Raw genomic sequence first — 21,105 nt, forward strand, 5'->3', positions numbered from 1 at the left:
TTTTTAAAGATGTGTACATTAAGATTGCACTAAAAGATTTAGGAACTCTTGCTTTAAAGACTTTCAAAACACAAGCAGCGCCAGTCTGGGGAAAATGATGTTCAAAGGACATGGGCTGTGAGAGAAAAGGTCTGTCCAATACATGGGATCCATAGTACATCCTTTCTGCCAGATCTGACGAGATGGATAGATATAACCAGGGATACGCAGCCCCTCAAATTATCCAGACCTATTAGATAAGGACCTTCGTAGGCTATTATTAACATCCTCAATTGACCCTGAAAGCAAACTGGTAACAAACGCAGCTCACAGGAGAGAGATGTAATGTGTGGAGGAGCTGTAATTCAGTTGCACACATGAATGTGGTGCCACTGCATTTTGCACATGCTGAAGCTGCAGATGCTCTTCAAGGATAGCTCATTTAGAGTATGTGATTAACTGTGATTTTAGTATTTATACAAGTAGTCCTCAGATTTAGACCATTCATTCAGCAGCTGTTTGAATTACAATGGCACTGAGCAAATGTAACCTAGGCTTGGTCCGTGAAGTAACAGGCACTGCATCACTTCCATGGTCATATGAGCAAAATTTTGGTGCTTGACAGCCAGTATTTTTTTATTTTGTTGTTTTGATTTTAATGCCATGCTAGTTGCCTAAAGTAGTGGTCAGCAAACTATGGCTTCAGGGCCAAATCTGAGCTCCTGTGTGTTCCTATATGGTCCAAAAGCAGGGGGTAGGTAGACAGAAGATGCCATTTTCACCCTATCCTGCTAAGTCTCTCTTTCTCCTCCTTAATGAATTAATCATTAAATATGAAGTAGCTGCAAGAGTTTTAATGTTTCTTCATTATAGGCTATAGTTGAATCTGATCAAATCAAATTCTGAATCAATTTAAAATATGAATAGAATCTTACATATGAATTTTGAATTAAATCTTGTATGAATTCACACACCTTTCCACTATTAAAAAAGTAGAGAGCCACTGAATCTATTTTTTCAGGGATAAGAAGTTTTCTTTCCCAGTTTTAGGTAGAACAATGTTTATTAAATGATGTAAATACATCAAAAAGGTCGGTCATCATTAAAGATACGGTATTCATGTGAAGAAGTTCAGATCATCAAACCCATATCCCTTTTCTATATGCGAAATATACAACAAATCTCAAATTACAAACAAGCAACAAATAGATATTCCACTTGCATATTTAATATACATACATTAAAATTTAGTGACTGAAGTGAATTGTTTTTTTTTCTAAAAAAGTCTCAAATCACTAGACAATTTATTTCTTGGTGGGGATGAATGGTGTCTACATTTTCACAAGCAGAATGGCATTATTTCTCTGGGTGTTTCTCTAACCGTTGCAATAGTGCCTTTTGTATATTACCCGGTATTTCTTGGTGTTTATCTCTGAGATCTTTCATTGCACTTTTGGTCTGTAAAAGAGTAAAAAAATGGGGGGGGGGAAACTTTTATATTATCTTATTTTCTTCCTCTGGAAAATACGTAAACTACATTCATATTATGCTTTTTAAAAGCCACTGTGAACAATGAAGTGCTGAACTGAACAATATCACATTTGTAACTAGATTTATACTTTAAATTATATTTGCCTTTTTTTTAAAGGCATGATTCCACAAGCAATGAATATAAAGCCAGAGATAATTATGAAGTGTAAACATTATTAAACATAAAAGTATTGTATACTATGCTATTTTGAACAGAAAAATTAACAAGATTCACTTATCTTTTCAGAGGTTTGGATACCTGCGATCACAAACTTCCTTTATCGTGGACATAGTGTATAAAGACTCACAAATAATAACGACAAGTATTATAATGACAAGTATTATAATTGATGTTTCTGCAGTTCACTTAAATTACCTTTTCAGCTAATTCTTCAGCTGATATATTTGGATCGTAAGGAATGGGATCTCCTATGTATGTGCAAAATTTCACAGGGAATCCACCATATATAGGAACAAGTGGCCATCGTGTACGTTCATACAACCATTTGAATGGCCCTGTGCACAAATCAAAAATATGGTCATGTTCCAACAACAATAACATGGTTTGGGCTAAACAATATTCAAGGTGCCCCGACTGGAAGGAAACTAAGTCCATGCAGTTACATCTTAATTGTATAGAAATGCATGCCTCAGTCGTTATGCAAAGCAAATGTCAAAGTCCTAATTCTATATAAAATTAGCCATTTTGTCTTGTTAATTTCCATCAGTATAAATATGCAACTAAAATGCAACCAAATTATAGCTAATGTAAAGCTGCATTTGTTACACAACTATTGTACACCTGAAAAAATTTAAAGATAACACAACAAAAAGAATCACAGATAAAAAGAAAGAGAAGCAAAGACATAGGAAAACAAAATAAGATAAACCAATTTGATTGAAGTCCAAGGCCAAAAAGAGATGGAGAAATAGATGGATATATGAAAACAAAAACTTTAGAACATTTTTAAATCTAAGATCAACAGTCAAAACACAAATAGTTGAAATCAGCATGATTTTCTTCCATAAAAAATGCCTCAGCAAAATGAGTAGATACGCAAGTTGAATTTTTCTTACATATTTTCCCAAGTGTTCTGTATCCTTCTCGTAGATTTTTTGTAAATATAGGAATGACAGGCTGAGAAAGGTGGGAGAAAATTAGCCAGAATTAGGGCAGCATTTCAGCCTCTACAATTTAAAGATCATGCATTAGCATCATACATTGAATAATTAGTACAATAAATATTATCTCCATTCACATAGGAAATTATATCTTCTTCAGTGTTAGATACCTCACTTTTAAAACTGCTTTCTAGTAAAACACATATCTAAATCATGAAAAAAAAACCTGAATTTGAGGGATTAATTCAGCTACAACAATATTCAATGTATATGAATGGGATCTTTCCACATTCATTTCTGGAGATTCCTAATGTGATTATTCTAAGCTTTCACTTGAACTATCTTATAGTTTAGCATTCAATATAAATCTGAAATGCGGCAATTCATCAATACAGTTTATGAAAATAAGTCAATTCATAATTCAAGATTTGATGTTGTCTTTTCAATAAACTAAAATTGCAGCTAACAACTTTTTAAAGATAAGGCTATCCTACTTTTTGTTGAAGTGGAACTGAAATATTTTAATCTTATCACTAAGAGTTTTAGCATCATTAATGCAAGAATAAACTTACCTCATCAAAATTTAAATTTAAACACAGCCATCCTTTTGCTTAAAGTATGTGATGGCTATGAAAATTGAAAAAGTTTTTAAAATAATGCTGCAGCTATTTGATATGGAATTTTCATGCAAGATGAAAACTTGCCATATAAATTTTCTTAAATAAATAAATGAGATATTCAATTCATGTGGTAATAAATGTATGCAATAGAATCACCATGCACTTTAACATTACAAGCCTGAAAACAGAATATTTCAGTTATTATAAAACATGAATTTTCCTAAAAACAATTTTTTGTAAATCTCATGGATTTTTAATGGGAAAGAATTATCATCCTATGTGATTATTTTTCCATTTTTGTCTCCTGCCCAGTTGTGTTTTTGTCATTTGGACTTTTGTTTGTTTTATTTGATTTTATTTGTTCAATTTTTATGGCTGCCCATCTTAGTCAATGAATCTGGTAGCTTACAGCTTATAAAATATATTACAACTAAAAATTTAAACATTTTTTAAAAATAAAAAGCATCCAGTTTAAGATACATAAAAGCAAGGTGTGTAACCTGGTTAGCAATATAGCCAGAAAACCAGGCCCTTAGCACATTCAGCACCTGAGGCTCAGGAACACAGCCAGGTTTTTAAGGCCTTATGAAAGGCTAACAGGGTGGGGACCATTCTGATCTCTGAAGGGAGGATGTTCCACACAACAGGAGCCATTTTTTAGCTGATGGGATCTGCAGCATGCTTGACCTAGTCGGATGGGTAGACTCTTGAAAAAAGACAATCCTCAGGTACCCCAGTCCCAAGCCACGTAGGCTTTACAGGTAACTACAAGAACCCAGAATTGTACCCAGAAACATACTGATAACCAGTGCAGCTCACACAGGAGTGGTGTTACATGTGTCATATATCTGGCACCATTTACTTCCTGCATAACCACATTCTTCATCAGTTGGAGTTTCTGAATGGTCTTCAAGGAAAGCCCCATGTAGAATGTATTAAGGTAGTCTAACCCAGAGGTTACAAGGGTGTGTGAATTGCTGTGAACAAGGTCTCCTGCTCCAGGTATGGCTGTAACTGGTACATCAGTCACAAGTATGAAAAGGCTTCCTACCCACTGCTGCTGCCTGCTCTTTGAGCAGGAGCTGTGAGTCTAGAAGGACCCCACATTACGCACTGGGTCTGTTTGGGGCAGTGCAACCCCATCCTGAACCAGAGATGGAAGAACCGTGTCTCAGGGGAGTTTAAATACCCACAGCCACTCCATCTTGCTAGGGTGAGTCAAACCTCGTTTCACCATCCAGTCCCCAACAGCTTTCGGACACTGGGATAGGATATCCAGATCATCACTCAAGAGGCCTGGGGTAGAGATATAAAGCTGGGTGTCATGTGCAAACTGATGATGTCTCACCACAAACCAATGGATCACCTCACCCAGCAGTCTCATGTAAAGATTGAACACACACAGAGAGAGAACAGAACCCTGACATACCCCGCAAAGTAGGGGATGTGGGCTAGATCTCTCTCCCTCCATCAACTGACCATGGAGAGAGGAGAACCAGCACAATACAATGCCAGCCATTCCTGAGGCCAGCCCACAAGTATACCATGATCAATGGTATCAGGTGCCACTGAGACGTCAAGAAAAGCCAGGATGGATACATTACTTCCATCCTCTCCCAGGAGAGGTCATCTATGTCCATGATCAATGCCACCTCAGGTCCAAACCTTGGACTGAACCACTACTGAAAGGGGTCTAGATAATTTGCTTATTCCAGAGTTTTCTGAAGTCGCCATGCAACCACTCTGTTCACCACTGTCCCTAGAAGTGGAGGTTGGACATCAGATAGAAGCTGTCCAGGCTATTGGGTCAATCAATGGTCCTTCGAGGAGGGGGCACACCAGAGCTGGCAGCACCACTCCCTCTCCCAAGGAGAACTTAATTGTTGCCCAAACCCACTCAACACATCCCCTCCTGCAAGGCCTTAATCAGAAGGGGCATGACATACAAGTGGCCAAACTAACAGCTAAGAGAGCCCTGTCTACTTCTTCAGGTTCAACAGGCTGAAACTCTTCATAGATTACCTTGCAAGACAGTCACCATCACCTCCACAGACTTTGCTTTAAGGCTGGAGTCCAACATAGAGTGAAAGTGACGATTTGCATTACATGTGCAGTATATTCTTCATAGTGACCTTTTAAGTAGACTTTGGTCCTTTTCTCTCCAAAAGAGACCAAGCACCCAGAACAGGACTGCTGGGTAACTATGAGCAGACGCAATAAGGGTGGAGAAGTACTTATGTTTCACCACCCTTGTTACCATGTAGTAGTCCTTAATAATGGTTCTAGCTCATGTCTGATTGTCTTCACTCCTGTATTTCACCAACAACATTCTAGGTATCTCTTAGTCCACTTAAGTTCTCTTTATTCCATCATGTACCTTCATGTTGTGTAGTGAGTTCGTTGCACAGGAATGGAGACGAGGCAAGTGAGTTCAGCAATGGTCATGTTTATTTGCTTGCAGGATCTGAACTGAGAATTGGGCTGCAGCCTGCAGCAATTTATAGCCTGGCCCCTAGGCGGCAGCCAATAGGTTTGAAGCAACCCATTGCCGCCTTGGGGCAGCCAATAGCAGCACTGGAGATGGGGAGTCTGAGTTGCTGGAGAGCCGTTAGCTGCTCCAGCTTACCACGTGGTGTTACAAGTGAGCCCAATACATAACACTTCAGAAAGACAATCTCTAAAGAAATCCATATGGCTCTCCACCATAAAGATGTTTCATACAACTCCAAAAACTTGGCTGTTTTCTTAGACCTTGGAACAGTTGTGTTTGCTGACCCCATTTTTGTTGTTTCATTTAGTTTCTATTCTCTTTTGGAGCTGTATCATCTGTTTCTGCATTTTTAATGTTCTTTTTAAAGTATAAGTTGCCCAGAATCACAACTATCAAGAAGGCAAAAATTTTCACCCCACAATTCATACAAGTTACCCATAGGTTTGTTTGGTTGGTTGGTTTGGGTGTTTTTTGCAGCAAATATAGATCAATGACTGGAATGATGTAGATGATATGAAAGTGTGAATTAATGATTGCTGGAATAGATTTCTATTTAATCCAATGTCCACTGTAACATTCATTATGTTTTAAATGCATAGTAGAAAGCTACTCACCACTTTTGCATCTCTAGCCACATGAGCAAAGCCTGTGCGTTTACCCCATAGAAAGTCATAGTTCTCATCGCTAAAGAGTGCTTCTCGTGTTCCACCTGGTAAAACTCCCAATAAGTATCCCCTTTTCAGAATTTCAGTGCACTCTGTCCTTCCATTATGTGTAAGGCCTTCCACATTATAAAACAGTTTTATACCTGCACAAGATACCAGCAAAAGCATATTTAGAATATATACAGTATTATACCTAGAAAACTTCTACACACTTAAATAAAAGTATTCCTCCCTTGAGTTCACTTTTGTATACCATATATAAAATTAAATCCTGTGAACCGCACAAAGAAACAAGTATTATATACATAAATTTATAAGTTTTTAAAATAATTATCAAGGAACACAGCTGCCTTGTTGTGCTTCTGGATGAACATGCAAATGCTTCATACAATATGGATATAATATAATTTTTATCTGAAATACTACTAAATATAGTTTTCTAACAAAAACCCAAACTTCAATGTATTATTTGGATGCTATATAGAGCCATGGAGATGGCCTTGAAAAAAATATATTCATAAATCAATGCAGAAACAAGGGCACATATATTCCTTAAATCCTGGAAAAGTAGTATTAAGAGGCTCAGTCTGGCTTGCCCCTGTAGACAGGTTGGAAAGACTCTGTTACTATAGTCTAAGGTAAAAGTAAAGGTTCCCCCACACATGCGTGCTAGTTGTTTCCAACTCTAGGGGCCGGTGCTCATCTCTGTTTCAAAGCCAAAGAGCCAGCGCTTGTCCGAGGATGTCTCCGTGGTCATGTGGCCGGCATGACTAGACGCCAAAGGCGCACGGAACGCTGTTACCTTCCCACCATAGTGGTCCCTATTTTTCCTACTTGCATTTTTACGTGCTTTCGAACTGGTAGGTTGGCAGAAGCTGGGACGAGTAACAGGCGCTCACTCTGTTACGCAGCACTCAGGATTCAACCCACCAAACTGCCGACCTTCTGATCGACAAGCTCAGCGTCCTAACCCACTTAAAAAGTTCTAGTCTTCCTGTGGGGTTGGTTTCCTAGTTTGGTCCATTTCATAAGGCTGACAGATCCAAACATAATTTACAAGTAAATTGTGATTAAAATGAAGGGAGCTGATATTTTAAATGTATACTCAGCAACACATTTAATAGAACATAATGACTTTTATATTCAGACAGGATACAAATATTGAACAGGTTTGGCAGGGCTTATATTACCTTGCTGACTAAATGTATGAAACTGGAATAGTACTGCTAGTACTGTACATGGGAAAAGGCAGTGACAGTTTGCACAGACTAACATCATTCATTATACCTTTGTTGTGGATGGCCTGGTGAGAGCCAATTTGGTCGAGAGGTTAAGGCACCAGGCTAGAAACCAGGAAAACATAGTCCTTAAACATGAAAGCCAGCTGGGTGACTTTGAGCCAGTCACTGTCTCTCAGTCCAGCCCACCTCACAAGGTTGTTGTTATGGGGAAAATAGGAGGAAGATGTGTTGGACATATTCACTGCCTTGAGTTATTTGTAAAAAATAATAAAGGTGGGATTGTTGTTGTTGTTGTTGTTAGCTGCGAAGTCGTGTCCGACCCATATAGTAATAAATAAATTTACCCATTACTGCCACACAACCTTCACCTTGCCTTACTGAATTGAGATTTTATACAGTAACTAACAGAAGGTAAAAAAATCACTGTCAATATTTTTTTGTGACAGAGCAGGATATTCATTTCTAGTAAAGACTAGCTCTTCAGTCAAAGTGTTGATACAAAGTGATACAAAAATCAGACAAATTTGCAAAAGATTTTCCCCCCAATAGATGAGGAATAAAAAAAAAATCTGGACAAAATCAACAGGGGAAAACCCTTTTATTTTTAGGAAGCATTTTGTTAGATAATATTTGAATGAGCAGAATAGTATAAGAGTAAAATTGTACATGTTTTGAAGATTTAATCATTTTAAATAAAGATATTTTTTTGATTATTTAGGCAAAGAGAAACAGAAGACTTTTTTTCAATAGTTTGCTTGGACATTTTTCATTTTCAAATGACCAAGAAACATTGTTTTATCTAAGTTGCCTTAGATAAGATGCTAGTAATAGTGGAACAGACCTAAGCTGGCTCAGATAACAAAGACTGTATTTTTCAGTAACTATCAAAATGTCAAAAGATACAACATTTGCTTGATAATTCAAGAAACCAGATAAGCTTGAATTTTAGAGGAACTATGTACTTTTTAAAAATAATTTGTAATTATGTCTGTGTTAAAGGTTTGCAATGCAGTGTTTGTGCACAGATAATATATTTTACCTGGTATTTTGGAAAAATGGTAATCAACCACTGTGCGGCAAAATCTGCCTGTTCTTAAATATAATCTAGATACAAAGTAGAAATAGTCCAGAGGAAAGGCTCCATGATAAGATACGATAAGCCCTGGTCCTTCTGGTATATTATCCATCCCATGTATCTCATAACCTGTTTAAAGGATAAAATATAAGAGTTTCAGTATTACTTTAATACAATTAAGATTAGCATGGAATCTAGAAGAAACTGCAGTCAATATAAGCACAGTTGTTGAGATCAAAAACTGACTTGAAGCTACCGTATATACTTGAGTATAAGCCGACTCGAGTATAAGCCGAGACCCCCAATTTCACCCCCCAAAACTGGAAAAAGTTATTGACTCGAGTATAAGCCGATCCGCCGTTCTGCAAGCCTCTGCCACCAGCAGAGGCTCGATCCGCCATTTTGCAAGCCTGAATACACAGGAATACCCTGTGTGGCCACGGCTCTCGGGGAAGCCCTGGCTGTCCGCTTCCTCGCTCCACGCTGCCATTCGGGGCCCGCGCGTTCCCCGGGCAAATCGCGGCGCCCAGCAGGCGAGGAAACACGCCCGCTCCAGTCGCCCCCCCTTCCCTCAGGAGACGCGAAGCAAGTGACCGCCCGGAGCTTACCGAGGACTTGCGCGCAGCCGAGGCTTCGGTGCTTCCAGGATCGCGCGCACCTCTCCAAAGCCGCCGCCGTCCGGAGACCTGCCGAAGTTTGGGGAGGTTTGGGGAGGTGCGCGCGCACCTCCCCAAACCTCCCCAAACGTCGGCAGGTCTCCGGACCTCCGCGCCCTGCCTGCCTGCTTCTTTCCACTGCAGAAAGAAGCAGGCAGGCAGGGCACGGAGGAACGGAGACCTGCCGACGTTTGGGGAGGTTTGGGCGCCTCCCCAAACCTCCCCAAATGTCGGCAGGTCTCCGTTCCTCCTGCCGACGTTTGGGGAGGTTTGGGCGCCTCCCCAAACCTCCCCAGGTCTCCGTTCCTCCGCGCAGACCTGCCGACGTTTGGGGAGGTTTGGGCACCTCCCCAAACGTCGGCAGGTCTCCGTTCCTCCTGCCGACGTTTGGGGAGGTTTGGGCGCCTCCCCAAACCTCCCCAGGTCTCCGTTCCTCCGCGCAGACCTGCCGACGTTTGGGGAGGTTTGGGCACCTCCCCAAACGTCGGCAGGTCTCCGTTCCTCCTGCCGACGTTTGGGGAGGTTTGGGCGCCTCCCCAAACCTCCCCAGGTCTCCGTTCCTCCGCGCAGACCTGCCGACGTTTGGGGAGGTTTGGGCGCCTCCCCAAACCTCCCCAGGTCTCCGTTCCTCCGCGCAGACCTGCCGACGTTTGGGGAGGTTTGGGCGCCTCCCCAAACCTCCCCAAACGTCGGCAGGTCTCCGTTCTTCCTGCCGACGATTGGGGAGGTTTGGGCACCTCCCCAAACCTCCCCAGGTCTCCGTTCCTCCGCGCAGACCTGCCGACGTTTGGGGAGGTTTGGGCGCCTCCCCAAACCTCCCCAAACGTCGGCAGGTCTCCGTTCCTCCTGCCGACGTTTGGGGAGGTTTGGGCGCCTCCCCAAACCTCCCCAGGTCTCCGTTCCTCCGCACAGACCTGCCGACGTTTGGGGAGGTTTGGGCGCCTCCCCAAACCTCCCCAGGTCTCCGTTCCTCCGCGCAGACCTGCCGACGTTTGGGGAGGTTTGGGCGCCTCCCCAAACCTCCCCAAACGTCGGCAGGTCTCCGTTCTTCCTGCCGACGTTTGGGGAGGTTTGGGCACCTCCCCAAACCTCCCCAGGTCTCCGTTCCTCCGCGCAGACCTGCCGACGTTTGGGGAGGTTTGGGCGCCTCCCCAAACCTCCCCAAACGTCGGCAGGTCTCCGTTCTTCCTGCCGACGTTTGGGGAGGTTTGGGCGCCTCCCCAAACCTCCCCAGGTCTCCGTTCCTCCGCGCAGACCTGCTGACGTTTGGGGAGGTTTGGGCATCTCCCCAAACGTGGGCAGGTCTCCGTTCCTCCTGCCGACGTTTGGGGAGGTTTGGGCGCCTCCCCAAACCTCCCCAGGTCTCCGTTCCTCCGCGCAGACCTGCCGACGTTTGGGGAGGTTTGGGCACCTCCCCAAACGTCGGCAGGTCTCCGTTCCTCCTGCCGACGTTTGGGGAGGTTTGGGCGCCTCCCCAAACCTCCCCAGGTCTCCGTTCCTCCGCGCAGACCTGCCGACGTTTGGGGAGGTTTGGGCGCCTCCCCAAACCTCCCCAAACGTCGGCAGGTCTCCGTTCTTCCTGCCGACGTTTGGGGAGGTTTGGGCGCCTCCCCAAACCTCCCCAGGTCTCCGTTCCTCCGCGCAGACCTGCCGACGTTTGGGGAGGTTTGGGCGCCTCCCCAAACCTCCCCAAACGTCGGCAGGTCTGCGCGGAGGAACGGAGACCTGGGGAGGTTTGGGGAGGCGCCCAAACCTCCCCAAACGTCGGCAGGAGGAACGGAGACCTGGGGAGGTTTGGGGAGGCGCCCAAACCTCCCCAAACGTCGGCAGGAGGAACGGAGACCTGCCGACATTTGGGGAGGTTTGGGGAAGCGCCCAAACCTCCCCAAACGTCGGCAGGAGGAACGGAGACCTGCCGACGTTTGGGGAGGTTTGGGGAGGTGCGCACGCAAACTTCCCCAAACTTCGGCAGGTCTCGGACGGCGGTGGCTTGGGAGAGGTGCGCGCGATCCCGGAAGCGCCAAAGCCTCGGCCGCGCACAAGTCCTCGGTAAGTTTTTTTGTTGACTGGAGTATAAGCCGAAGTGGAATTTTTCAGCCCAAAAAGTGGGTTGAAAAATTCGGCTTATACTCAAGTATATACGGTACACTCTTTGCTATAATCCTCTTTAGTATTTATACTGTCAAAATACCAAAAATTGTGGAACTGATAGATTTCAGCCTCATCACCTATTTCCAATTTGATGAACAAATATAGAAACAGACTAGAGGATTAAACCCATCTCAGGATTCACAGTACAGAAAGTAGTGCAACCTCTAGAAGTAATAGTCCTCTCAGAGATACCATCCAAAATATGGATCTCTTATGTGGGTGATACATGTGTCATTCTGGAACAGAGATGAAATAATAGGTGTTGAAGCCACAGGAACCTTGGGAGGAAGTGATCATGCAATATTGGAATTCAACATTATGGAAGCACAAGCAATAGAATACAGCCAAACTAGAGTTTTGGACTTTAAGAGACCTAATTTCAATAAACTTAAAGAGAGCTTGGGAAGGATTCCATGGATGAGAATCCTCAAGGGGAAAACAACTCAAGAAGCTTGGGAAATTTTGAAAAGTGAGATAATAAAAGCCCAGTCTAGCTCAATACCAACAAAGAGGAAAAATAACAGCTCTCAAAAGAAACCAGCATGGCTGCATAAAAAACTCTCTGATAAATTGAAAGATAAAAAGGACAAGTATAAAAAGTGAAAAGAGGGGCACATAACTAAGTCAGAATATCAGCAAATAGCCCAAGCCTGCAAAGACAAAGTGAGAAAAGCTAAGGCTCAAAATGAACTAACTAACTAACAAAAAAAGCTTCTTTCAACATGTAAAAAACAAGAAAAAGTGAAGGAAATGATTGGTCCATTAGTGGGTGAAAGTGGCAAGAAGGTGACAAGCAACAGGGAGAAAGCAGAACTCTTTAACTCATTTTTTGCATCTGTCTTTACACAAAGGGATAAAACAGACCAACCTATCAAAAATAGTGCCATAAAAACAGAATAAAAACACAAGTTAAGATAGGCAAGAAAATGGTAAGTGAGCACCTGTCCAGCCTAGACAAGTTCAAATCACCAGGCCCAGATAGATTACACCCCAACGTTCTCAAGGAACTGGCGTATGTGATCTCAGAACCACTGAACTATATTTTTCAAAGATCCTGGAGCACTGGGGAACTACCAGAGGACTGGAAAAGAGCTGATGTAGTTCCCATCTTCAAAAAAGGGAGAAAATGGATCCAGGAAATTACAGACCTATCAGCCTGACCTCAATACCTGGGAAGATTCTGGAAAAGATAATTAAACAATGAATCCGCGAGCATCTAGAGGCAAACAAAATCATTACTAAAAGCCAACATTGGTTTGTCAAAAACAGATCATGCCAGACAAATCTTATTGCATTCTTTGACCAAGTGACAAAATGAGTGGACCAGAGGAATGCTGTGGATATAATTTACTTGGACTTCAGTAAGGCATTTGATAAAGTAGATCACAACCTACTACTTGATAAGATAGAAAAAATGTGGGTTAGACAGCACCACCACCAGATGGATTCGTAGCTGGCTGACCGGCCGTATTCAGTGTGTGGTCCTCAATGGAACCGCATCTACATGGAGGGAAGTGTGTAGTGGGGTGCCCCAGGATTCTGTACTGGGCCCAGTGCTCTTCAACATCTTCATCAATGATTTGGACGAAGGGATAGATGGGGAACTCATCAAATTTGCAGACAACACCAAGCTGGCAGGAATAGCCAACACTCCAAACGACAGGCTTAAGATACAGGAGGATCAGGACAGACTTGAACACTAGGCGCTATCTAGCAAAATGAAATTCAATGGTGAAAAAAGTAAAGTTCTAGATTTAAGCAAGAAAAACCAAATGTACAGGTATAGTATAGGGTACCTTGCTCAATAGTAGTAACTGTGAGAGGGATCTCGCAGTCCTAGTGGACAATCACTTAAATATGAGGCAGCAGGGAGCTGCAGCTGCCAAAAAAGCCAACACAGTGCTAGGCTGCATTAACAGAGTGATAGAATCAAGATCATGTGAAATATTAATACCACTTTACAATGCCTTGGTAAGGCCACACCTGGAATACTGCATCCAGTTTTGGTCACCATGATGTAAAAAAGATGTTGAGACTCTGGAAAGAGTACAGAGAAGAGAAGGGCAACAAAGATGATTAGGGGAACGGATGCTGGAACTGGGTATGTCTAGTTTAATGAAGAGAAGGACTAGGGGTGACATTATAGCAGTGTTCCAATATCTCAGGGGCTGCCACAAAGAAGAGGGAGTCAAGCTATTCTCCAAAGCGCCCAAAGGCAGGACAAGAAGCAACAGATGGAAACTAATCAAGGAGAGAAGCAACCTAGAACTAAGAAGAAACTTCCTGACAGTTAGAACAATTAACCAGTGGAACAACCTGCCTCCAGAAGCTGTGAATGCTCTAAAACTGGAAGTTTTTAAGAAGAGACTGGACAGCCATTTGTCCAAAATGGTATAGGGTTTCATGCCTGAGCAGGGGATTGAACGAGATGACCTCCAAGGTCCCTTCCAACTTTACTATTTTGATTATGATTATGAGAAGAAAACAGTTATGGCAGAAAAGTGTTTTTCGTAGACATAGTCATCAAAATTTAAAATAACCACAATTTACATACTCAAGTGCATCATAAAACAATGTCCACACAACTAGAGATGACAAAACAGATACCTTTATAACATCAGATGCAAGGGCTAGGAAAAATCCCTAGGTAAGGCAAATAGGCAGAAAATTGTGAGAAGATTCACTGAGATAAACTCCATCTATAAACTATTCAAGAAAGGAAAAAGCTACAAGTTATCCTTGACTTACAGTGGGACTTAGAATGGGACTGGAATTACTCTGGCTAAGGGATGTGGTCATAAAGCATGACATCATTTAGCAATGGCAATCCCTACAATCCCATTAAATGAATCCCACAGTCATTTAGGTGAGGCAATTTCTTACTGGCAATTTCCTACAAACAAAGTTAATGGAAAAGTTTGCAGAAAGTCCCAGGTTAGGAGGTGCTGTCAGATGGGGGAGAGAGCAAGGGTGGTGCAGGGGAGGGTGAAACAGGGCATCAGGGAGGATGTGCAAATGCAGACAGGCACATCATGCATCAGGGAGAGATGCAGTAGGGTCCATGAGAGGTGCAGTATGGGTTGGAAAGACCGTGCAAGGGTACATGAGATGTGTGGGTTCAGGAGGTTGTGTGAGAGGCTTGATACAGTTACGCACAGGGCTGTAAGCAGGGTATGCTAGAGAATGTACAGACATGGTTGGGGAAGTTGTGCAGGCTACAAGTTAGCATGAGAGGCATGGATCAGGGAGGGTGAGTGAGGGTGTGAGGGGATGGAAGAGAGATACGGGAAAGGTCTATAAAGATTCATGAGGGTGCATGAGTGGCCAGCATGGCATGAGCACAAAGGGATTTGGGGAGGGTACATGAGCGGAGAAGGGCAAATGGGCGAGATTTACCACAGCAATTTGCGATCTTTCCTGCAGACAACTTGCCAGCGCAATGTTTGCCGGCCAGGTCTTTTTGCACGCTCAGCAGCAATTCCTATTGGCTTTCGAAAGCCAATAGACTTTCAAAAGCCAATAGAGGGAGTAGCGTAGCTTGTGCAAAAGCTTTTTTGTGTGTGTGTGTGCAAAAAAGGGTGCCGGAATGCCATTCTGAGCGTTCTATGAGAAAAAAGCCCTGCTTTTATGTTTTAACCTTATGATTTTAAAAATATTGTAAGTTGCCCCAAACCTCGCCATGTGGATTGCATACAAATATTATATAATCGGTAAAAAAAGGTAGAACATATGTTAAATATACATCAAATGATAATATGCTTCCCTACAAAGTCAATTGTTGCTCAAAAAAAGAACAAGGAGTTAACGCGGAAAGGCAAGAGGAAAATCTAGAAGAGGTCTGTGCAACTTGTAGAAGGGAAAAGCCCACACTGATAAATTAAAAATCTTTGTGGTCTGCAAAGGAATGCTGGTGGGCTAATCAATGATTTGGTGACTAGGGGAGTATCTACAGTGTTGGAGTTCATGGTCATGGTAAGCCATGGAGGCACTAGGCAACATGACTTTCAGGGCAGTGGTGGTGATTTTATTACTTTTTTTTTTAAGTCTGTGCTCTGTCCAAGGGTGCTTGGTAGGCGGCATGTACAGGCCTGGTCTAGAATTTATTTTGGAGCATTCAACTATCTAGAGCAGGCATGTCAAACTCATTTTGTTTGAGGCAACTTCTTATAAAAGAATTGCCATTAATTTGTTTTAATCAAATAATTTAAATCAATTTTTCACTTGATTTCAAATTAAATTTGTTGACAATGAGATTTTTTTAGTACAATTGCCAAATGCAATAAACTGGTTTTAGGTATATGTGTCCCCTTCATGGATTACTGCCTTGTCATGGCGAAGGGGCTTGCGTAATTCAATGAAGCTATGAGCTATGCTGTGCAGGGCCACCCAAGACGGACAGGTCATAGCAGAGAGTTCTGACAAAACGTGATCCACTGGAGAAGGAAATGGCAACCCACTCCAGTATCTTTGACATGAAAACCCTATGGACAGTTCCAAAAGGCAAAAGGATATGACGCTGGAAGATGAGCCCCTCAGGTCGGAAGGTGTCCAATATGCTACTGGGGAAGAGCAGAGGGCTAGTACTAGTAGCGCCAGAAAGAATGAAGCGACTGGGCCAAAGCCGAAAGGACGCTCAGCTGTGGATGTGTCTGGTGGTGAAAGGAAAGTCCGATGCTGTAAAGATTTTTTCTCCATAGGAACCTGGAATGTAAGATCCATGAATCAAGGAAAGCTGGACGTGGTGAAACAAGAGATGACAAGACTAAACATCGACATCTTAGGTATCAGCTAACTAAAATGGACATGAATGGGTGAATTTAATTCAGATGACCATCAGGTATACTATTGCAGGCAAGAATCCCTCAGAAGAAATGGAGTAGCCTTCATAGTCAATAAAAGAGTAGGAAAAGCAATACTGGGATACAATCCTCAAAATGACAGAATGATCTCAGTTCGAATCCAAGGCAAACCATTCAATATCACAGTAGTCCAAGTCTATGCCCCAACCACCGGTGCTGAAGAGGATGAAATTAACCGGTTCTATGAAGCCCTACAGCATCTTATAGAACTAACACCAAAAAATGATGTTCTTATCATCATGGGGGATTGGAATGCTAAAGTAGGAAGCCAAAAGATAAACGGAATAACAGGCAAGTTTGGCCTTGGAGTACAAAATGAAGCAGGGCACAGGCTGATAGAATTTTGTCAAGAGAATACGATGGTCATAGCAAACACTCTTTTACAACAACCCAAGAGACGGCTCTACACATGGACATCACCAGACGGTCAACACAGAAATCAGATTGACTATATGCTCTGCAGCCAAAGATGGAGAAGCTCTATACAGTCATTAAAAACAAAACCAGGAGCTGACTGTGGCTCAGACCATGAGCTTCTCATTGCAAAATTTAGGCTTAAACTGAAGAGAGTAGGGAAAAGCACTAGGCCACTCAGGTATGAATTAAATCATATCCCTGTTGAATATACAGTAGAGGTGACAAATAGATTTAAGGAATTAGATCTGATAGACAGAGTGCCTGAAGAACTATGGACAGAGGTTCGCAACATGGTACAACAGGTAGCAACCAAAACCATCCCAAAGAAAAAGAAATGCAAGAAAGCAAAATGGCTGTCTAAGGAAACTTTGCAAATAGCTGACGAAAGGAGGGAAGCAAAAGGCAAGGGAGAAAAAGAAAGATACGCCCAATTAAATGCAGAATTCCAGAGAATAACTAGAAGAGATAAGAATGCCTTCTTAAATGAACAATGCAAAGAAATAGAAGAAAACAATAGAATAGGGAGGACCAGAGATCTTTTCAAGAAAATTGGAGAGATGAAGGGAATGTTTCATGCAAAAATGGGCATGATAAAGGACCAAAATGGCAGGGACCTAACAAAGGCAGAAGAGATTAAGAAGAGGTGGCAAAACTACACAGAAGAACTATACAAGAATGAGCTTAACATCCCTGATAATCACAATGAGGTGGTCACTGACCTCGAGCCAGACATCCTAGAATGTGAAGTGAAGTGGGCCTTAGGAAAGCTGAGCAACAACAAAGCTAGTGGAGGTGACAGTATTCCAGCTGAGCTATTCAAAATCTTAAAAGACGATGCAGTAAAAGTGCTACACTCAATTTGCCAGCAAATTTGGAAAACTCAACAGTGGCCACAGGATTGGAAAAGATCAGTTTACATTCCAATTCCAAAGAAAGGCAGTGCCAAAGAATGTTCAAACTATCGCACCATTGCACTCATTTCTCACGCTAGTAAAGTTATGCTTAAAATCCTACAAGCTAGACTCCAGCAGTATGTGGATCATCTCACAGAATTCCTGAGCCAGCATGGCTCAGCTTGGAAACCTCTTCCTTTCCCATCAGCATGGCTGGCTCAGGATTTCTGAGAGTTGAAGTCCACAAGTCATAAAAAAGGGCCAAGATTGCCTAGCCCTGCAATAGGCTTTTCAGAGGGAGCTTTTTTTTTGCCATAAAAAAAGGTGCCAGAACGCCGTTCTGAGCGTTCTATGAGACAAAAAGCCCTGATGCTACCTATCTGCTGCATTTATATAACCAAGCAGCAAAACATTATTGAAGAAGGCACTATAGTGGCATTTCATAATATTCAAAAATAAGCATTGGTTAGCTCTATTTTTATTTTTTGCAAATTTCTATTCCAGCCATTCAAATTATTTTGGGAAATATATATTTTTGAATATCACTTCATTACACAGAATCATTATTGTTAATAAATAAATAGCACATTTCAAATTCCCATAGAAATCAACCAAACATTAAAATAAAACAACAGCAAAACATACAGTAATACACAATAGCTATGTGCCAAATGAAGTATTTATAAGTTAGAACACCATAAGCAAATATTCCCATATTTGGAATAGCACTAACAGTGTGAAAGGAAAAAAGTGACTTTGAATTAAGTTAGTGCCAATCCACAAAGTAGTTTGTTACTACTTACTAGCGTCTCCTTAAGTCAAATGCATTGTTTCCTGGATCTGCACAATTATCTGTGATCACAGGAAAAGATGCACCTTCTCTGAGCAAACTCCAACTGTTATGCATGCCTTTTTCAAAACCTCTGGTTTCAGATACGAAGCAATACAGTCTCTTGACCTCTTTTAGAAATATACACTCATTTGTAGCCAAAGAGCCTTCAGTAAATCATTACGAGTTCATTTTTTTTCAGGCCAAAGACAGCATTGGCCTTTAAAAGACATGCCAAGGATCTGCACAATGAAGAGTTCTCACCCAGAGCAAAACCTAATTTTGTTATTATCTACACATCTTAGAAAGATAAGAAAGGAGTTTCAGTTGTTTCTATGCAGCACTCTTCACTAAAAATAAGAAAAGTACTGATCAGTTTTAGCACATAGTGGTATGAGTCAACCAAAACAATTTTACCCCAAGCCTGTTCATGCTATTCTAATAAGATAGGGTTTCTAATCTATTTTTTGCAAGCCAACATCCTACTGCCTGCATTCTTCCAATAAGTTACATGCAGTGCAATTTTTATTCTTTCTTACTACTTTCTTTTGCTCTGCAAAATAACATTTATCACCAAGAGGATTACATTAGTTAGATATTCTACATTAAATCCCCACACATTAAACAATGCAACTTGATGACATTTATGGAGCGTTCTGAAGATCACGATTGCTGCATATTCTCCTCCTGTGCCATTTAAGGAATATTATAAACCACTGTGGTATTGTCAACAAAGCCACATCAATGTGCAGATCAAGGAGGAGATTAAACTTACCATGCCACACAGTACTATATACATCCCAAAGGTGAGCCACAGCCCTCCGTCCATTGTCCCATGACTGACTGAGGTAATCTTCCTTTAAATTAACCTTTCTCTTGTAAATATGCAAGAGAAAATTAGAAAGATAAATAAAACCAAGAATTATTACAACAGGGGAAAAAAGAAGTAGGAACAGTACTAACATCCAGAAAAAGTATGCTGAGTAGTCCGTGAAACTGTTTATGATTTTATTTGGAGAAATATTGATGCTGTTCAGTAGTTCCATGACCCAGGTCAGATTGCCTTGCCCAACAGAAAATGAATTCATATTAGTTCTCTTCTGTTTAAAATTAAAAAAAGCAATGTGCTGGAAAAAACAGCTTCTTAACATTGGCCCTGGATGCAGACAATTGTTAAGTAGCTATCATTGTTGCAATAAGGATCAGCCTATTTCCATATTCTGAAGATTGTCCACGTTCAACAATTTTGTCAAGGGAGACCACTAACTGCAAAAAAAGGTATATTTAACTCAGAAGCGGGTCATGCTGTGTGCCTTTCAGATGTACTCCCATAATCCCCAACCAGGATGCCTTTTCATTCTAGGCAGAAACTCGTTCAAGGCAATTTTGCCAGAGAAAATCATAGGCATACAACATAAATAAAACCTGCAAGACTCCACAGATTGAAAGTTTCTGCCGGAACTGGAAACAGAGCAATGAAAGACTTGAGAGGAAGAGAAGGAAGGGGGCTTCCTTAAAAGCTACAATTATGGAGTCAGCCCTTTCCGAAGCCTTTTTTTCCTGATGAAACTAATTCATCGGATCACAAAGAGCCCAAGCACCAGTGGGGGAGCGTTCCCTGGGCCTTTGCACTTATCAAGAGCTGCTTCTCCATTCCCAGGGAGAGGCGTCATTTATCCACTGGTTCTGACCGCGACGTTTCGGCTCTTCAACCCTCGGGCTCTCCCTGCTACCAGCGTTAAGGATGCCGGCCGAGCAACCTTTGGGAACCGCGCCCTCGCTCGGGATCACTTGAATCTCGGCGCTCCATCCAAGGACTCTAAGCACAGCATCAGGGGGGTTCTGACAGCATCCCGGGCGCGAACGAATCTGGGCGACAGCGATGGCCCCGGCTCGGTTCGACCCAAAGGCGTTCGATGGAAGAGCAAACGGGGAAATCGCGCAGAAACCTGTAACACCGAGAAGCCGCAATGCAGTATGAAGTTGCGCATCGTGCAGATGTAAAAGGAGGAGAAGACCTTCGGCAGCGTCTTTCTTTTCAGGACTACGAAACGCACCCGAAACTGCGGAGGATTTGGCTTTTTCCTGCCTTTTCCTGGGCTGGACCATTTCAAGCTGCGGACGATCAGACACGCTGCAGACACACGTCTTGAAATTCAGAAATATAATCAAGAGTCGTCATTCTGTTTTGTTTTTAATTTAAAAAAGATTATCTGTAGAGATATGGAGATTTTCAGCGGGAAAGCTGAAAGCAGAGAAAAATAAAACCCCTATCTACAATCTGTTGTGGTACGTTCCATCTGAAGTCCGAGCCCCTCGCGCGAAAAATCTCGCGTGGTCAAAGGTTTTAAATCGTCTTAACCTGGAAGCGATTTGCTAAGGTTGAGAAACACCTTATGTATACATACAGTACATTAAATTGTATCTTAATTGTAGCAGGGCACTTTAAAATTAATAGAGGCCAAAGAACTTTTATTAATTTCTTGGAGAATATATTTTACAAGTAAAAGAATTGTAAATATTTCACTGTGCATCATGGAATGCAGTCTCAGCTCTGTTCAAAATGTAAACTACATT

General features: G+C 42.1%; 1 protein-coding gene across 2 annotated transcripts; it reads right to left on the minus strand.

Moving 5' to 3' along the window:
* Positions 1 to 1,038: 1,038 nt before the first annotated feature.
* On the minus strand, positions 1,039 to 20,590 carry LOC310638724 (DGAT1/2-independent enzyme synthesizing storage lipids-like). Of its 2 annotated transcripts, XM_083360011.1 has the most exons (6): positions 19,304 to 20,590; positions 8,688 to 8,852; positions 6,357 to 6,550; positions 2,587 to 2,647; positions 1,886 to 2,025; positions 1,039 to 1,437 (listed from the first exon to the last, which is right to left on the minus strand). In XM_083360011.1, the coding sequence occupies exons 1-6, from the start codon at positions 19,677 to 19,679 to the stop codon at positions 1,336 to 1,338; spliced, it is 1,038 nt and encodes a 345-aa protein (XP_083216137.1). In that variant the 5' UTR covers positions 19,680 to 20,590; the 3' UTR covers positions 1,039 to 1,335. The 2 variants fall into 2 exon arrangements, with proteins under 2 accessions (XP_083216137.1, XP_083216138.1); XM_083360012.1 differs by lacking the exon at positions 8,688 to 8,852.
* Positions 20,591 to 21,105: the final 515 nt, after the last annotated feature.

The sequence above is a fragment of the Vipera ursinii genome (genome assembly GCF_947247035.1).
Source record: "Vipera ursinii genome assembly, chromosome: 3".
NCBI lineage: Eukaryota > Metazoa > Chordata > Lepidosauria > Squamata > Viperidae > Vipera > Vipera ursinii.